Source organism: Schistosoma haematobium, chromosome 3 (genome assembly GCF_000699445.3).
Source record: "Schistosoma haematobium chromosome 3, whole genome shotgun sequence".
Taxonomy (NCBI): Eukaryota; Metazoa; Platyhelminthes; class Trematoda; order Strigeidida; family Schistosomatidae; genus Schistosoma; species Schistosoma haematobium.
Genome location: NC_067198.1, coordinates 25257636 through 25275079, shown reverse-complemented (window position 1 = coordinate 25275079; position 17444 = coordinate 25257636). Strand labels below are relative to the sequence as shown.

Below are 17444 nucleotides of genomic sequence, written 5' to 3'. Positions count from 1 at the left end.
GGCTACTTGATAGCCGTATGATTCCTAAGTCTATCATGTGATAGAATTCGGTTTTCGCCAACCTTAGCTTTTCAGGGGCTAGTCGTCGTGCTTTAGAGAATACAGGTGGTCCTGTAGTCGTGATGTGATGTATAACGTTGCTGGTTACACACGGTAGTTTCGGCTGCGTTTGATTAATCCCAGGATACTTATCGAGTAGTGGTTGATAAAGTGGGTCTATCGTATGCTTACTTGTGACTGGGGATAATCTGCAACCAGAAAAAGAAGTTACTCAAACGGATAAATTAGTGTTTCCGTCTACTAGCCTCCGTTAGTGTGTATCGATGATTAGATTATGGTGTTGTAGAAGGTCCATACCAATGATTGGCATAGAAACATCTGCAACAACGAAGATCCAGTGAATGGGTTTGCGTAAACGCACGTTCAGGTAAACGTACCTTTTGTCATATGTAGCGACAGGTTTCCCGTTTGCCGCCTGTAAGTTTAAAGCCGATTCGTGAAGTCGGTCGTCAGAATTCGCTGGAAGAACGCTAACTTCTGCACCAGTGTCGACGAGGTAGCGAACTCTCGTTGTCACATCTGTGACGTATAACAGACGGCTATGTTCGCCGGCTACGGTTGCCGTTAACGCGTGCCGGCTTGGAAGTTTCCCGAGTTGTTTTTCGAGTCAGTCGGTTTCGTGTTGGGAAAATTGCAGGGTTTTCTGCAATTTCTGGAAGTCTCTCCATACTGGTTATGATACCAGCACCAGTCGGGTTATCCGTCTCTCGTGGTCGAGAGATAGATCGCTTACGCGAAGTGCTTCTACGTGGGGTGTGATCGCATACGGTCGTTACGAAAATTAAGATAATGCGTAAGTGTATGACATAACTCGGTTATGTCGTTTGAGGCTTTTCTTTGACTGAAAAAACCTCGGCAGTAGATTTCGTAATTTCTACGATACGATCAGCAGATGCAGCCAGCTCATCTAAGGTGTTCTGAAACGAGACCAGAACAGCTTGCACCTGTTGGAGAAGCTTGGACAAGAAAATTTGTTTGAATAGGCCTTCGTCGAAAGTTCTTAGTCCTATAACCTTTCTCATCCTTTGCAACATGTCCGTGTTGCAGGTCTATGTTATTAAAGAGTTCGTCTAACCTTCGTCGATCGGTTAGGTCTCCTCGTTTAGAAATGGAACGCTTTAAGGTTTCGTATGGTTTAGAAACATCACTAGTAAACATGCTAGGTGTTACGTACCTGTTGAATTCGCGCGGTAGTGCCTCGACTACTGCGAGGAACTGTGCACGTGTGTCGTTCACGCCGTGCTCGTGGAAGTCGGCTTCTGCGTAGCAGAACCAGGCTTCGATATTGTCGGGCCAGAAAGGCATGAGTTGAAACGAGGGTGGGAACATAGTCTTAATCTTAAATACCTTGGGGGTCTGTTCAGTCATAAAGGAAAATTAAGTACGAGAATACGAGAGTGAAAAATATATAGATATCCAAAAACGCGGGAAAAAAATATCACAATGTAAAAAATTAAGATAAAGCAATAATATATAGAATCCCAAAATGGAACAGACTCACAATTTACGATTTGGTGTCCCGGATCACGTTAGGCTTACCAATGGAGATGGCACAGGTATTCAATGTTGACAACGCTTTCACCAGTAACACCTAATATAACTCGTACCCACCAAGAGAAATCAAAAGACAGAATCGAAGAGATCAGAAGTTGTATTTGACGATTGTCAACATTTCGGAATTGTCTGATCTAGTCTGGCTAGCGATCGCAATAGATGTTGAGCACGGCGTTCTCACACGTGATCTGGTGCGGATGCATGACCGAGCACCTTCAGCTAGGTGAGTCCATTAAAACATGTGGTCAGCATCCAACGTCGAAAACTTACAGAGCTATTAATTTTGTGGATTTATTTACCGCTACAGGACCTTTTACGACGTTTCAGGAAAATCGCTAACCGACACGTGCTTACGGCAACCGTAGCCGGCTAACGTAGACGTCTATTATTTATATTATGTATATACACCACCGATGTGATTACGAATGTTCGCTTCCTCGTCGACACTGGCTCAGAAGTTATCGTTCTCCCAGCAAATTCTAGCGGCGGACTGTATGAGGCAATTTTCAACTTACGGCGGGAAATAGGGAACCGATCGCCACATATGCTAAGGGATATGTTTATCTTAGCGTTGGTTTACGCAAGACGTAGACGTAACTGTAAGTTCTTTGTTCGCATTATTAAGAACATTGTTATACTGTTGGTACATCACCAAACTGTCACATATCTTGACACGTTATTATACACTAAAAATGATTTATTTATTTATTTTTAGAACATTATCAATGACAGTTCTACGTCTACGTAAGGTGCTGATGTTACAACGCAATGAAAAACTTTGTATAAATGATTCATTTGTAATTTTATTAACTGTAATAAACATTTATATATTTCATAAATCAGTCTTTTGATAATCGCGACAAATCGGTTAACATTAGGTTTCATTAGCAATGCGCGATTGACGAAAAGTAATAAAACGTCGCAGTAAGAAATGTACGTAAGCATACTCCTAGGTCTTCCGTGATGTCGATAGGCTTTCGAGAAGCTTTTGCGTCAAAACAGTTTCCAGGAAAACCCAAGGTTTGGGAAGCTTCCTCAAAATGATATAACTGTCGTGTCCGTTCCCTTTCACCCGGCTTCGCAGGCTTTAACAGACGTCACCATAGTGTATTTGTGCTTTTATATATTGTTTTATACTACTTACAAGAATTCAGTAGTCAGTTGCATTACCAATAACTCCAGTTAACTTTGGGGATTTCAAACTTCCCCAAAATTTTCCCCAAACTTCCCCAAAATTTCCCCAAAGTTCCCAGGTCTGGGGAAATTTTGGGTTTTTCTCATTTCCCCAAAATGTCCCCAAATTTATTATAGCGGCTTCCCCAAAATTTCCCCAAAACGGACTCAATTAAACCAGCAATGTTGCACCTCACATCACGGCTTCTGGACGGCGAAGAAAGAACATCAGAGCCTTTCGATTCTGCCCGCCGTTTCGTTTCAACGACCTTGAGCAGCCTAACAGGAGACGATCATTCCGTATTTCAATTGCCGTGGGTTTGTGGGGTTGCACGAATATTGATTTTTTTCATGGTCAAGTCATCTTTTGCTGCATTAAAAATAACAAAATAACTGCCAAAGGCAATAATTTAATATTCTCTGTTTTGTAGTGTACACGTTGGCTCCGTTGTCGCTTCGTAACTTGATCTGTGGTCCTAACTGCTGTAGTAAACCTCAACGAAATGTCTGGTCACCGGCAAGTCTTAAATATTTTTAGTTTTTCCTTCAGTTATTATTGTTTCAAGGAATAACATTTTTATAATTAATGATTGATTTTTGTAGTGCTTCATGTTCAAGTGACATTTCAGTCAACTTAATCTATGCTTTTCAACGTATTATACTGAAAAAGTGTTTTGCAAACTGGGATGACTTTGAGAGCGCGCTAAAAAGTTCCAAAACGTATGCAAGGATAATTTTATCCCTTCTCAGACTACCCATACTCATTATATTCACACACATGGATGTCAGATTCAAATACCTTTTCGTGACATTTCACTGCACGTTCGGTCATTAGCGTAAATCGGAAATTTCGACAATGAATCAAAAACCTTGAGAACTTTAACTAATATGTGACGTTCAAGGCCTAAGATTCTTAACTGCCAATAGAAGTGCCGCGTAAGATTGGAAGCGAAAAGGTTTGTCATGAAATCATACAAGATGATGCACAATCATCCTTGTAGTAGATCGTGGATGGTTTTTGACCTATGGACCAGAAAAATGTCGTCCGAAGAAAGAGAAAAATTGAAGCCAGTCATATTGCAGTCTCATTCAACAGGTAAATTAGCAGAAATGATCAAAAATAGGACTGTTAAGGTCACCGCTGCCAATGTGAAGACTATGAAAGCTAAACACAGGTAAGTGTATTAAAGTATATTTCAGGTTGCATGGCTCGAAAGCAAGTGGTGGATATGTTGTGACAGAATGGTGAAGTGAGAGAGCATTATGAAAACAGATATGTGACAGGTATCTGCTTCAGCACTCATGAGCAGATATAGTTGTACAATAAATATACAGAAGTTGCTGTACGTATGATTCTCCAAGGCGCGTACTTCCGTTATTCAACATGATAACTCCATTTGCACGAACACAATTGAGAAATATGATGAACGTTTCGCGATTGAAGTTGAAACAAACGTCAACAATTACTTTTTTGGGAATTATCGATAAAAACTTGTGAACTTGTTTTTCTGAATCAGCATTATCGATGATTTAATAAACTTGTGCATAATTTTTATTTTCCTCTCCTTCATACTTTCATAGGGAGGTATACCAGTAATGTTAACGAGTAACTCTCTGTGAGAATTAAGAACTTGTACTACTGCATCAGAACGTAGAGTTATGTCATTGTTAATTGTGACAAAACAACGAGTCACTTTGCACAGTGACGTGACTTCCACGTAAGATCTTACAGATCAGGCGACCGTGTGATATATTTACCGCTGTTGGATTAGGTCTATTATCAGATTACTATTAGTTCAGAACTAGACAATAATTTTATGCAGATAATTCCCTTTATGATTTTAAATAAAGCCAGAACAAATATCGATGCAGAATAATATGACTTCATTATATTCTGTGGTTTTTCATAGACTGCTTACAAGCAAATATGTATTAGAATTTAACATTGAGGTAAGAAATAGTATGAAGCAATTGATATGAGAGAATGTAAAGAATTGGAATGACCTAGGTTATCAATGGTAACTAGTATATATATATATATATATATATATATATATATGCAGGAACAGGTCAAAGGTTATTTGGTATCAGAATCAAGGGAACATTAAGCATGGGCGTAATAGTCAAGTGGAACCCAGACAGATAAAATACATTGTGTGATAATGTTAGAGGTAATGAAGGATCCATAGAACTAAAAACTAATAAGATAATTGAATAGAATTTGAAGATTTCACATAATTTAAGAGGATCAAGTGAGCAAAAAAGTGTGAGTGAGAGGGTTGTTTAAGAATTCGGTAATGGACGAGGAATATAACACAATTTTTTCCAAATAATACGAAACCCATCTTATCAGTTTTTAATTCTATGAATCCTTCATGAACTTGTAAACTGGTTTTCCACATGATCTTCCAAAATCGTAAATCCCATAAGCTTCGTACAATTCTGAAAAACAACAAATCAGTCTTGAGACAAACAAATAAACTTCGTTATTAGTATCAAATTCAATAAGTCAATCAAATAGCAGGTAACAGAATGTAACTATAAGTGTCTTACTTATAAAAAGTGCTTTTCGTTAGAGATTTCAGATTCCTATAATAAAGATTCGTTGGTAATCTTTATCACAGACGCACAGTCTCTTGCTTCAACCTACATTTTACAAACAGCTGTGAACATCAAAGTTCAACACCACCATAATTAGGGAGGTGAATGAAATGCAAATGCTTTCACCGATCATTTTCGAATATAAATCCGATATGGGTAAATAGATGAATAACATGACCACAACTCATAAACAATTAGAAAAGAACGCTAATGTCCACTCGTCAGGATAACCACAAGTAACATATACCTATGTAGTGCGTGCTTGCTTTTAGTAAGAATCGAACATCTACTTGATATTTTGTCTTCCAGATTAAACGTCGTTTAACTCCACAAATGATCTTATACAACATTTCGTGACTTCACCAATGTTTGCCTCATTGCTGAGTTCCGTGGCCAAAAAGGAGATATGAGTGCTAAAACTTCGTGATTTAGCTTCGATTGCTCGTTCACTTTTCGCCACATATTTGGCTTTAATTACTTTGGACCTATGCCGGGTCAGTCTGTAATGCAGTAGAAATTCGAAAATTAAGTCGGTAGTACTCCACATTCTCTTCACTAAGATTTGGGATGAGGAACAAGTACCAACAGACTAGAATGAAGGATTCTCAGACACAACACAGAATGCACCAATCCAATCACAATTGACGGGGAAGATTTGGAAGATGTAAGAGCCTTTACATATTTGGGCAGCATCATTGATGAACAGGGTGGATGTGATGCAGACTTGAAGGCGCAGATCGGAAAGGCAAGAGCAGCATATCTACAATTGAAGAACATCTGGAACTCAAAACAACTATCAACCAACATTAAGGTCAAGATTTTCAATACAAATGTCAAGACAGTTCTACTGTATGGGGCAGAAACCTGGAGAACTACGAAAGCCATCATCCAGAAGATGTAAGTGTTTGTAAACAGCTGTTCACGCAAAATACTTCGGATCCGTTGGTCAGACAATATCAGCAACAACCTACTGTGGGAGCGGACAAACCAGATTCCAGAGGAGGGAGAAATCAGAAAGATGAGCTGGAAATGGATGGGACACACATTGAGGAAAGTACCGAACTGCGTCACAAGACAAGCTCTCAGTTGGAATGCTCAAGGCCAAAGGAAAAGAGGACGACCAAAGAACACATTAAGCCGGGAAATGGAAATAGACATGAGAAAAATGAACAAGAATTGGATGGAACTAGAAAAGAAGGCCTAGGACAGAGTGGGTTGGAGAATGCTGGTCGGCGGCCTATGCTCCATTGGGAGTAACAGGCATAAGAAAGTAAGTTAATAAGTAACTTGTTATTTGATCTGAGTTTTTCTAGGATCAAGCACTGGGAGCTTCAAATCCCCATCATATAACTACGAACGCCTTACAATGTTATTAGTTTACTTTATATCTTGTTTATGATGCTAATCGGCCAGCTTAATTGTTTCAACCTACATTTTATAAACAACTACCAACATCCATGTTCATCATCACCATAACCAATGACGTGAACCAAATGTAAAAGGTTTTAAAGCTTATTTTCCCTAAAACTCTTTTTGTGACCTATTTTTGACTTGAACGATGGTGAATTTTACTTGCTTGAGTTTGTATTGTTACAAATAACCACATTAGGCTGACTAAACATTCACCCAGGTTGTGAGCAACAAATATGTCAAACTACTAATAATCTGGTATAAATGTCATGTAACATGCTCAATTTCATGCATGTATATGTTAATGACTGCTTGACTGTATGTCCGGACAGAATATCTCATCTCCCGAATCTGAATCTTGTTTTTGAACGATTGCAAAAACATGGCGTTGCCGTAAACATTCAAAAATGTGAAATCGTTACCGACTCTCCAGATTTTTTCGGATATATCATTGATTCTCAAGTCATTCGTCCTCTTCGAAGCAAAGTAGAGACCATTCTCGACAACCTGGAACCGACCACAATCAAGCACCTACACACAAGTAACGGTGTAATAAGTTTATGTAGACGGGTCATACCAAATTGCGCGTCCCCTGAGAAACCTCTAGCCGGCCCACTTCGTGGAAATAAGAAATCCACCGATTTGGACGATGATGTGATAAAAGCATCCTCCACAGTTGAAGAACTTTTCACCAAAGCAGCCATGCTTGCACACCAGAACACTGAATCACCCAGCAGTATGGCAGTAGACGCATCCGACTCAGCAATCAAATGGGCCTTACAACAGTGAGTAAGCCACTCCCAGTAACCCTTGATATTATTTTGTAGATGGTTGCCAGACACTGAATCGTGGTACAGCATTTTCGGCAGGGAACACCTAGCCATATATTTTGCTGTACGGCGCTCTCAGCACTTTGTGGAAGGCCAAAAATTCACTTTTTCACCGATCACAAATCTCTAACCTCTTTAAAATCATCTTCATACAAGTACATTTCTCAAGAGTTTCGACAACTGGGCTACATTTCGCAGTTTATTCCAAATATACAAACACAGGTCTGGGGCAAACAATATAGTTGTAGTTACTTTGTCTCATATAACCGCTATGAAAAGTTTCCGAGGAATGGATCCTTCTAGATTGGTTAATCTTTAAAAGGAATATACTGGTTTTCAGCACGAGTTATCTTCGACAACCGTAGAACTGAGTATCAAGCAGATGTAGTCAGTAAAGGAACGTTTACTGCGTAACACATCTGCAAGTAGGAATTGTCCAATCGTACCAAAACCTTATCGACGTAACACCTTCAATACGTTTCACAAACCTTCTCATCCAGGTGTTCGTGCAGCCATCAAGCCCATAGAACAGTTTTGCTGGCCTGGCATGAATAAAGACGTGAGGGAGTGGTCACGCTCCTATGTAAGCTGTCAAAAATGTAAGGTGATTAGACACAACAAATGTGCCCTACGTTCATTAAAAACTGCCGACGACCGTCTAGACTATGTTCATTTCGATTTGGTAGGACCTTTACCATATTCGAATGGATAAACCTATATCTTGTGTAGACCGTTTTACTCAATGGTCAGAGGCAGTATACATCAAGGACATTACTGCTGTAATAGTGACCTGCGGATTCATAGAACGGAGGGCGGCAAACCTTGGCTGCCCTTCAGCTATCACTGCAGATCCTGGACACCAAATTGAATCTAGACTCTTCCTTTGTCTTACTACACTACTATGAGTCACATGTTTCTGAATGGCCGCCTACTATCCTCAAGTAAACTAGTTGCTGGAACGCTTTCACAGACAACTTAAAGCTTCACTCCCAGCTGCAAATGTTTCACAATGGACCGACGCCCGCCTACTTGTCTTACTAGGTGTTCGCAATGCAGTGAAAGGTGACATTGGATACACCGCAGCTTAATGCCTTTAAGGAATGACACTCCGAGTTCCAGGAGAATTCGTGGATCCTTCGTCTTGTTCAATGAATATTGATCTAAACTCCTACATGAGCAGGCCAACGAACACGATGCGTTCAGTTAAACCTATTTCCACTCGACCACTGCCGACTGATGTTTTCGTTCAACTTATCTTATGACGTAGTACACATATGTTCATTCGTCGTGACTTATTACGATGACCTCTCGAAATAGCATACGGAGGACTCTTCAAACGTTTTCAGAAAGCACCTAGGTATTATAGAATTGCTAAGAACGGAACCGACGATAGTATCAGAGTCGATTGTTTCAGTGCCGTGTATCTTATGGTAAACCCTATTTACGTTGATTTCCCATCGGTACAATTGAAGGGCACGAGTTTCACAATTACGATACCTCATCCGATAAACAGCAATCACGACAAAACTCCGGTAGTGTCTGGCAACCGACTTAAAACAATGCGTTCTGGAAAAATAAGGTTTTCGGAACACATAAACGAATACTGCACCTCAGACATATAACACTTTCTTTCCTTTCAATTCTTTTTGTATTATGCCAAAAGAACACAACAAACTTTTTAATATCCTCATATATATATATATATATATTCCAAAAAAACCTATTTTTATTATTGATGCTTACTTATATGTGTACACTTTAATTTTTCAAAGCAAAACAAAAACATCGCTCTGAGAAAATCGTTTTTATGTTTACAAAACGCATGTATATAAGTTTGTTTTCCTTCTTCATCATTTTTGTGTCTTTACGCACATGCGGGTGTAGTTCGATATGCGCTTACAAGACGGAAAACCGACGAAGTTTACAATGAATCGAGGTTTTAGTTGCTCTTGTTTTTTCATGACTATATTGTACCACATGGACCGTTATAGTAAGGAATGACGACCTGCTGCTGAACACAACAAGCTATCAGAAGATAGTTTACCAACGACAAACTCATTGGTTTGAAACTTCTGACTGGCCATGTTTTAGTATCATCACTACCCCACTACGGGGAGCAATCCGTAGCGGTATTATAATAACATTATTACTATTCACAAACATCTTATGGATACATAGGTGTTGTGAAGTAACCATTTATGATTTCTTCAAAAATGCAATAATACACAGGTTTTAATAATGTTAGCATTATATTTACCATATTTGAAAAAAGAGATTAGTAATAATAATAAATCAGGTTCTCGTTAATTGAGAAGAAAATTGAATTGAGTTTAAAGAAGGAAAAGAAGAAAATATGGGAATAGAAATAAGGGAGGCGTGGAATACGCAAATAAATTAATAGGCGTATTTATGAACACAGGACAAGCATAAACGATTATGTATGTTTCGTCAAATTAGTAACAAAATTAAAATAGAAAATAATTAGGAAAAAATAACTTATTATCGCAGTAAGATACGACGCTAGAATAAACGTTTGTGAAGTCACAGTTTGGAGTGGTGCTTTGAAAGTCTCAATCAAGTGAAAAGGACAATGAAATATCAATATGAATAGTGAAGATAAAATGAGTCTGAGAAGTTAATTTAAATGTAACACAAATTATTGTCTTAGTTACAAACTTCGGAATCGTATAAAAAATATTTATTTAGAATGAGAATTTAGGGAGAAAATAAATGAACAGCTAGTGCAAGGGTTCAGTCATGGTGATAATAATAATAATTGTGTAGTGAATATCAACCTCTGAAGCAAACCAACAATTTACAAACAAATTTCTTTGGTGCACTCGGATAAATACATGTAGATTTAAATAATAGTATACAGATTGAAACCAGAAATTAGTACAAACATTTGGGTAATAATAATTAAAAATGATGCTATGCAAGTCATAATTAATTTCAAAGGACAATCAGGAAGTAAATATGTTTAGAAGGATACTTACTTACGTACTTACGCCTGTTACTCCCAATGGAGCATAGGCCGCCGACCAGCATTCTCCAACCCACTCTGTCCTAGGCCTTCTTTTCTAGTTCCATCCAATTCTTGTTCATTTTTCTCATGTCTATTTCCATTTCCCGGCTTAATGTGTTCTTTGGTCGTCCTCTTTTCCTTTGGCCTTGAGCATTCCAACTGAGAGCTTGTCTTGTGACGCAGTTCGGTACTTTCCTCAATGTGTGTCCCATCCATTTCCAGCTCATCTTTCTGATTTCTCCCTCCTCTGGAATCTGGTTTGTCCGCTCCCACAGTAGGTTGTTGCTGATATTGTCTGACCAACGGATCCGAAGTATTTTGCGTGAACAGCTGTTTACAAACACTTACATCTTCTGGATGATGGCTTTCGTAGTTCTCCAGGTTTCTGCCCCATACAGTAGAACTGTCTTGACATTTGTATTGAAAATCTTGACCTTAATGTTGGTTGATAGTTGTTTTGAGTTCCAGATGTTCTTCAATTGTAGATATGCTGCTCTTGCTTTTCCGATCTGCGCCTTCAAGTCTGCATCACATCCACCCTGTTCATCAATGATGCTGCCCAAATATGTAAAGGCTCTTACATCTTCCAAATCTTCTCCGTCAATTGTGATTGGATTGGTGCATTCTGTGTTGTATCGGAGAATCCTGCTTTTCCCTTTGTGTATATTGAGACCTACTGCTGCTAAGGCTGCTGCCACACTGTTCGACTTCTCCTGCATCTGTTGTTGCGTTTGGGATAGAAGGGAAAGATCGTCTGCGAAGTCCAGATCGTCCAACTGCACCCTAGATGTCCATTGTATCTCGTGCTTCCCTTCAGATGTTGACGTTTTCATGATCCAGTCGATCACCAGGAGAAAGAGGAAGGGTGAGAGTAAGCAACCTTGCCTAACACCGGACTTCACTTCGAACGACTTTGTCAACTGTCCTCCATGCACGATTTTGCAGTTTAATCCATCATATGAACTCTGTATGATATTGACTATCTTCTGAGGCACGCCGTAGTGTCGAAAAAGTTTCCATATTGTTGTTCTGTCCACGCTATCAAATGCCTTTTCGTAGTCAATGAAGTTGATGTAGAGTGATGAATTCCATTCAATTGATTGTTCCACAATGATCTGTATAGTTGCGATTTGGTCTGTACACGATCTATCCTTACGGAATACTGCCTGTTCGTCACGAAGTTTGGCGCCTACGCAGTCCTTCATCCTGTTTAACAATACCATGTTGAAGACTTTTCCCGGTGTTGATAGAAGAGTGATGCCCCTGTAGTTATCACACTTGCTGAGATCGCCTTTCTTCGGTATTTTGATCAGAAGTCCTTCTTTCCAGTCTGTTGGTACTTGTTCCTCATCCCAAATCTTATTGAAGAGAATGTGGAGTATCCTTGCAGTTGCCGCTACGTCTGCTTTTAGTGCCTCTGCTGGAATGTTGTCCGGTCCTGCTGCTTTGCCACTCTTGATTTGTCTGATGGCCATGCTAATTTCCTCAATTGTTGGTGGGCCAACATTGATTGGGAGGTCCGTGGGTGCTGCTTCGATGTTGGGTGGGTTCAGTGGGGCTGGGCGATTCAAGAGTTCTTTGAAGTGTTCTACCCACCTGTTTTGTTGCTCTTCAATGTTGGTGATTACCTTGCCTTCTTTGCTTTTCACTGGTCGGTCTGGTTTGCGGCGATTTCCAGAGAGTTTCTTTGTCGTGTCATACAACTGTCTCATGTTTCCTTCTCTTGCAGCCTTTTCCGCCGTCGTTGCTAAATCTTCCACATATTTACGTTTGTCGGTTCTGATGCTTCTCTTCACTTGCTTGTTTACTTCTGTGTATTCAGCTTGTGCCTTGGCTTTTTCTGCTCCTGTTCGGCTGGTATTGATTGCTGCCTTCTTGTTCCTCCTTTCTTGAATCTTATCCAGTGTATCAACAGTGATCCATTCCTTGTGATGGTGCTTCTTGTGACCCAAGACCTCATGACATGTTGAAGTGATTGCCTCTTTGATCCCCTTCCAGTTGCTCTCCACAGTAGTTCCTTCTCCATTGAGTAGATCATGAAAGGCCTGGAACTTGTTGCTGAGGACTATCTTGAATTTGTTGAGTTTGTCAGTCTCCTGAAGAAAGGCCGTATTGAACTTTTGTGATATTGTCTGCCCCGTTGTCCAGTGCTTCTTGAGTTTCAATTTCATCTTGGCGACCAGCAAGTGATGATCTGATGCTATATCAGCTCCTCTCTTGGTTCTCACGTCTTCCATCGTCCTCCTGAACTTTTTGTTGATGCAAATATGGTCGATTTGGTTTTGCGTTGTGTGGTCCGGTGAAGTCCATGTGGTTTTGTGTATGTGTTTATGTGGGAATATGGTGCCGCCTATGACCAGTTTATTGAAGGCACATAGGTTCGCAAATCTCTCGCCATTTTCGTTCCTTTCTCCCAGTTCGTGTCGTCCCATGGTGTCTTCTTATCCAGTGTTGTCCGTTCCAACCTTGGCGTTGAAATCTCCCATCAGAATGGTCAGGTTCTTTGTCAGGCACTTCTCGATGATTGACTGCAGCCTATTGTAGAATTGATCTTTAGCGTCTTCATTGTAGTCGTTGGTAGGCGCATAGCATTGGATGGTGTTCATTGAAATACCCTCTTTCTTTGTTTTGAACGAGGCTTTGATGATCCTTGGTCCATGAGATTCCCATCCTATAAGCGCATTTTGCGCTTGTTTGGACAGCATCAATGCAACTCCTTGTATATGTGGAGCATTTTCTTCTTCATGGCCGGAGTATAACAGGAGCTCTCCTGTAGTTAGTCGTTGTTGTCCAACTTGTGTCCAATGTGTTTCACTGATCCCAAGTACCTCTAGGTTGTATCTTCTCATTTCTGCAGCAATTTGGAAGGCTCTCCCGGTGTCCCACATTGTACGAACATTCCGTGTACCTAAATAAATGGTCGCTCTGGTTGTCAGAAGGGGCATTGGCCTCGTACCTTCCGAAGGAATTCGGCTTCCATCACGAGGCGTCATAGTTCTTCTAAATGAAGACCTTCTGACTCCCAGGGCAGAGTTTAGAAGGTTTGAATAATTTTTTCTGGTTAGCGATTTTTTAGCGAGTTAGTTTTCTACGGGATGAGGACGCTAACCCCATGCCCAACCCTCCTCCTTTATCCGGGCTTGGGACCGGCAGTAGCCTTTGGAGGAACTCGAAGTTTTTAGAAGGATAGGAAGAGATAACAAGAATATCTAATGTGCCGGAAGATCATTAATTATATTATTAACATTAATAATTGTAGATACGAACATAAGCAGACTTCGTATAGAAGTAAAATAAAATGGACGTGAAAAGTTTCAAAGGTTACATTATGCTTTTCAGTCAATTAGATGGATGACGGACCTTGTTTGTACAAATCATTATTAAGTACATTGATACTCAATAGGTGACAAAATCCACCTTCGGAAAGAAAATCATCAAGGAGACTTCTGAACCGGGTTGTAGTTTCACTGCAGAGGAGGTTCACTGGCAGTCTGTTCCAAATGGTTGAGTAGAGAATAACGAAAAAATTATGGCGTAAGTTTGTGTGGGTTTTTGGAATCACTGGAATGTTTTCCTTATTGCGTGGATTGTGGGATGATACCAGAGAGTATGAAGTGGTGGATACCGAGGAGTAGGAAATATTTTTAATAAGCCGGTAGATAAAAACAAGATTTAATTTGATATGTCTGATCCACAGAGGTTCTAGTTTGAGTTGTTGACATCTTTGGTGATATTCTTTGTTGTCGGAATACCTCAGAACAGCTTTGGTGAAACTTCTTTGAACACATTCATTTTTATTCGGGTCATTATGCCTGCAGTTACTGTAAACTAAAATACCATATTCAAGAATGTGTAAGATACATTTTCTGTATAACAATAACCTCGATTCAAGATTATTGAAGTTTGTCATTATGAATCCGATGAGTTTTCTAGCTTTGGATAGTTGAGATGCAATGTGTCCAGAAAAGTTCAGACTGTTGCTAGATCTTAAACCCAAGTCACAAACAGTGTTGAGAGGTTTGAGTGTATGTGTCTGTACAGTCATATTTAAGTTAAGACAGCGACCAATGTGAATAACTCCACTTTTGTCAACATTAAGTGGCATATTCCACGAAATAGTCCATTCGTACAACTTGTTTATTTCCTCTTGGATTACCACTGAAATATAGCTTTCTTTCGTGGGAGAAGAGAGTGAATAAACTACTTTCAGGTCATCAGCAAAAAGGAAAGGCTTACCATGCTGAAAGAGGGAACACACATCATTGATAAAAAGGAGAAAGAGTAATGGACCAACCACACTTCCTTGTATAACCCCACTGGTTACATTCACAGGTTTAGAGTAGCAAGATCCAAAGCGAACGATTTGGCTACATTCTTCTAAAAAAGATTTGAGCCAAGATAAAAGGGGATTCTGTATGCCAAATGAAGAGAGTTTTAAAAGAAGAAGTTTGTGTGAGACACTGTCGAAAGCCTTTCTAAAATTGAAGTAAAGAATTATCACTGACTGACCAACATCTCTTTTCTGGGTAATTTGATCAAAAAACTCCAGGTGCGATGTGAAACATGAGCGTTTAGTCATAAACCCGTGTTGGGATGGGCTGATCAGACTAGCCGAAAGTAAAAATGATAATAGCTGTTTGTGGATGATTTTTTCCATGGTTCTATAGTTAGTAATATCACTACGTGATCCTGTTTTGAATGTGGGGATGATGTAGGATCCAAGTTCAGTTTGGACTTCAAGTTCAGTTTGCCTTATTTTTCCTACTTTGCAGTTGTATTAATTACTTTTTCCACCCTATTTCTTCACTTGAAGTAGACAGGTAACTCACTGGACCTATCATTACTGTTAAACTAAACTCGGTCGATAAGGGACACTCACTACCACCCTGAAAAGTCAAGAGGACCGCACAATCGGCTGCCTACTACCAGTGGTCTTGCATCTATGGAACCTGTTACCAATCAACTGGTTAAGACAACAGAAAATAACATCAGCACTAAGTTACTGTGAGTTCCTTCCTGTTTATCCTGTATTAACATTTTACTCTTCTGTACACTGTGTTGACTAGCAATTAATATTATTTCTCCACCCGTTCCCTTATCCACAACTCATACTTCTATACTCTTTCCGCCTGCTTAAATAAACAACTATCCTACAATATACCCTTCCTAACACTTATACTCTGATTGGCAAACTATACTTTATACTATAGTCAACAGAGGCACTGCATCGATGCTTTACCCGCAGTCCATAGCTTGTAACTGCCTGATAAGCTTGTAAAATGGTACTTATAGAAATAGTGCTTTCCAACAGGCTGTGAAACAGAGGATTGTGTGAGGTATGACGTGTATACAAAAAATAAGCCTAAATGAGCCTAACATCACAAAGGGAGGGAGGGTGGAGTTACTGACCAGCAAGCATTGATGGTGAGGGCGATAACTTCAATCCACCCGTGTTTGTGGGGACAGAGCACTTTGTATGTACCAGGCTCTTTATAATTGAGAATAAGACAGTCAATCTGAGATATAGATTGTCTTCCTACGCTCACCACTCAGACTCATGTTTCCAATATTATGCTGGATTAGCTATTCTACTAAGACAACCTAAAACACGCTAACTCAGACTTTTACACTAGGATTGCGTGGCCGACATCGGATGGACAGAAAAAAAAAGAAAAAAGACAATAAAAGATATAGTCACTAGTATTCTTAACACTATACCCTCTATATACACACCCTTCTAATAAACCGCTTCCCTTGTACCAACCTTGACTTCCTTTCCTTCATGTGAGCTTACTCCAACTTGTTAAATATCACAACTCATTGTTCTTTATTAGTACATTCTCTAATATGGAGCCTCGGACTTCACTTCACTCTAACAATACAAAATATGAATTTATTCTGATTTATTCTACCTCTGTCCGTACTACTACACAATGTTAAGCAACCTTTGGCGTTCATATCCAAGTGCCTTGCTGCTCTTCTGTTTCTCTTTTTTTTCTTTTTCAGAATCTTGCTCTGAGAGCACAGCTATGAAACTTCTGACGTTTGCAGAAAACTTGACGTACGCGTCCTCTCAAGGTCATAGTTTACAGCAAGCGCTCTACGATTTCACTTTATAACAACTATAAACCTAATAAGTTGGGAAGCATTTTGCGAACCAAAAAATGTTGTAATTTATAGATCATGCCTGTAAAAACGGCGTGTACCTGCACATGCAGAAATATATTATTATTATTATTACTTTCAATACCTTTTGTATACTTGATATATAGAATGTCATCTTTCAACAATCTACGCTTCAAACTCTGTAGTCTACTGCTTGCCACTTCATAATTCCCCCTTTCATATTTGGGTTCACTTTCCATGATATAGGAACTACAAAATGACCATTTTCGAAGCGTGTGCCCTCTTCCACAATCCTTATAGCCGCCTTATCTTCTAGTGATGCTGATTTATCATTTGAATAAACATCAGAAAACTCTACATCATAAAGTTTATGTATTTCGTTCTCCAAGGTCTGTATCTTACTGGTATGATTGACCACTCTTTTCCTATATTCCGGAGACGACGCAGGTCCGAAGACCGTCCAACCCAGCAACGTCTTCACAGCGTACGGGCTTTTTCTCCCACCCAACCGCTGGTCTAACACCCAGTGTGCTTCTGGTACGTCGCAACCAATCAACAGCAGAACTTCTTCAGTGTCTAAATTATCTATCGGTACATCCCTTAAATGTGGCCACTTAACTAGGCTGTTCACTGCCGACTTTGTTGGCTTATGACCTGGTATACCT

General features: G+C 39.7%; 1 protein-coding gene across 1 annotated transcript; it reads right to left on the bottom strand.

The window, feature by feature from the left end:
- Positions 1–13901: 13901 nt before the first annotated feature.
- Positions 13902–16810, bottom strand: MS3_00000092 (uncharacterized protein). Its single transcript, XM_051208001.1, has 3 exons — positions 16566–16810; positions 15163–16525; positions 13902–15128 (listed from the first exon to the last, which is right to left on the bottom strand). Exon 3 carries the CDS (start codon positions 14756–14758, stop codon positions 13997–13999), a length of 762 nt encoding a protein of 253 aa, XP_051069370.1. The 5' UTR covers positions 14759–15128; positions 15163–16525; positions 16566–16810; the 3' UTR covers positions 13902–13996.
- Positions 16811–17444: the final 634 nt, after the last annotated feature.

Excerpts from the sequence above, each read along its gene's own strand:
- MS3_00000092 (XM_051208001.1), bottom strand. The coding sequence starts at position 14,758 with ATGCCACTTAATGTTGACAAAAGTGGAGTTATTCACATTGGTCGCTGT.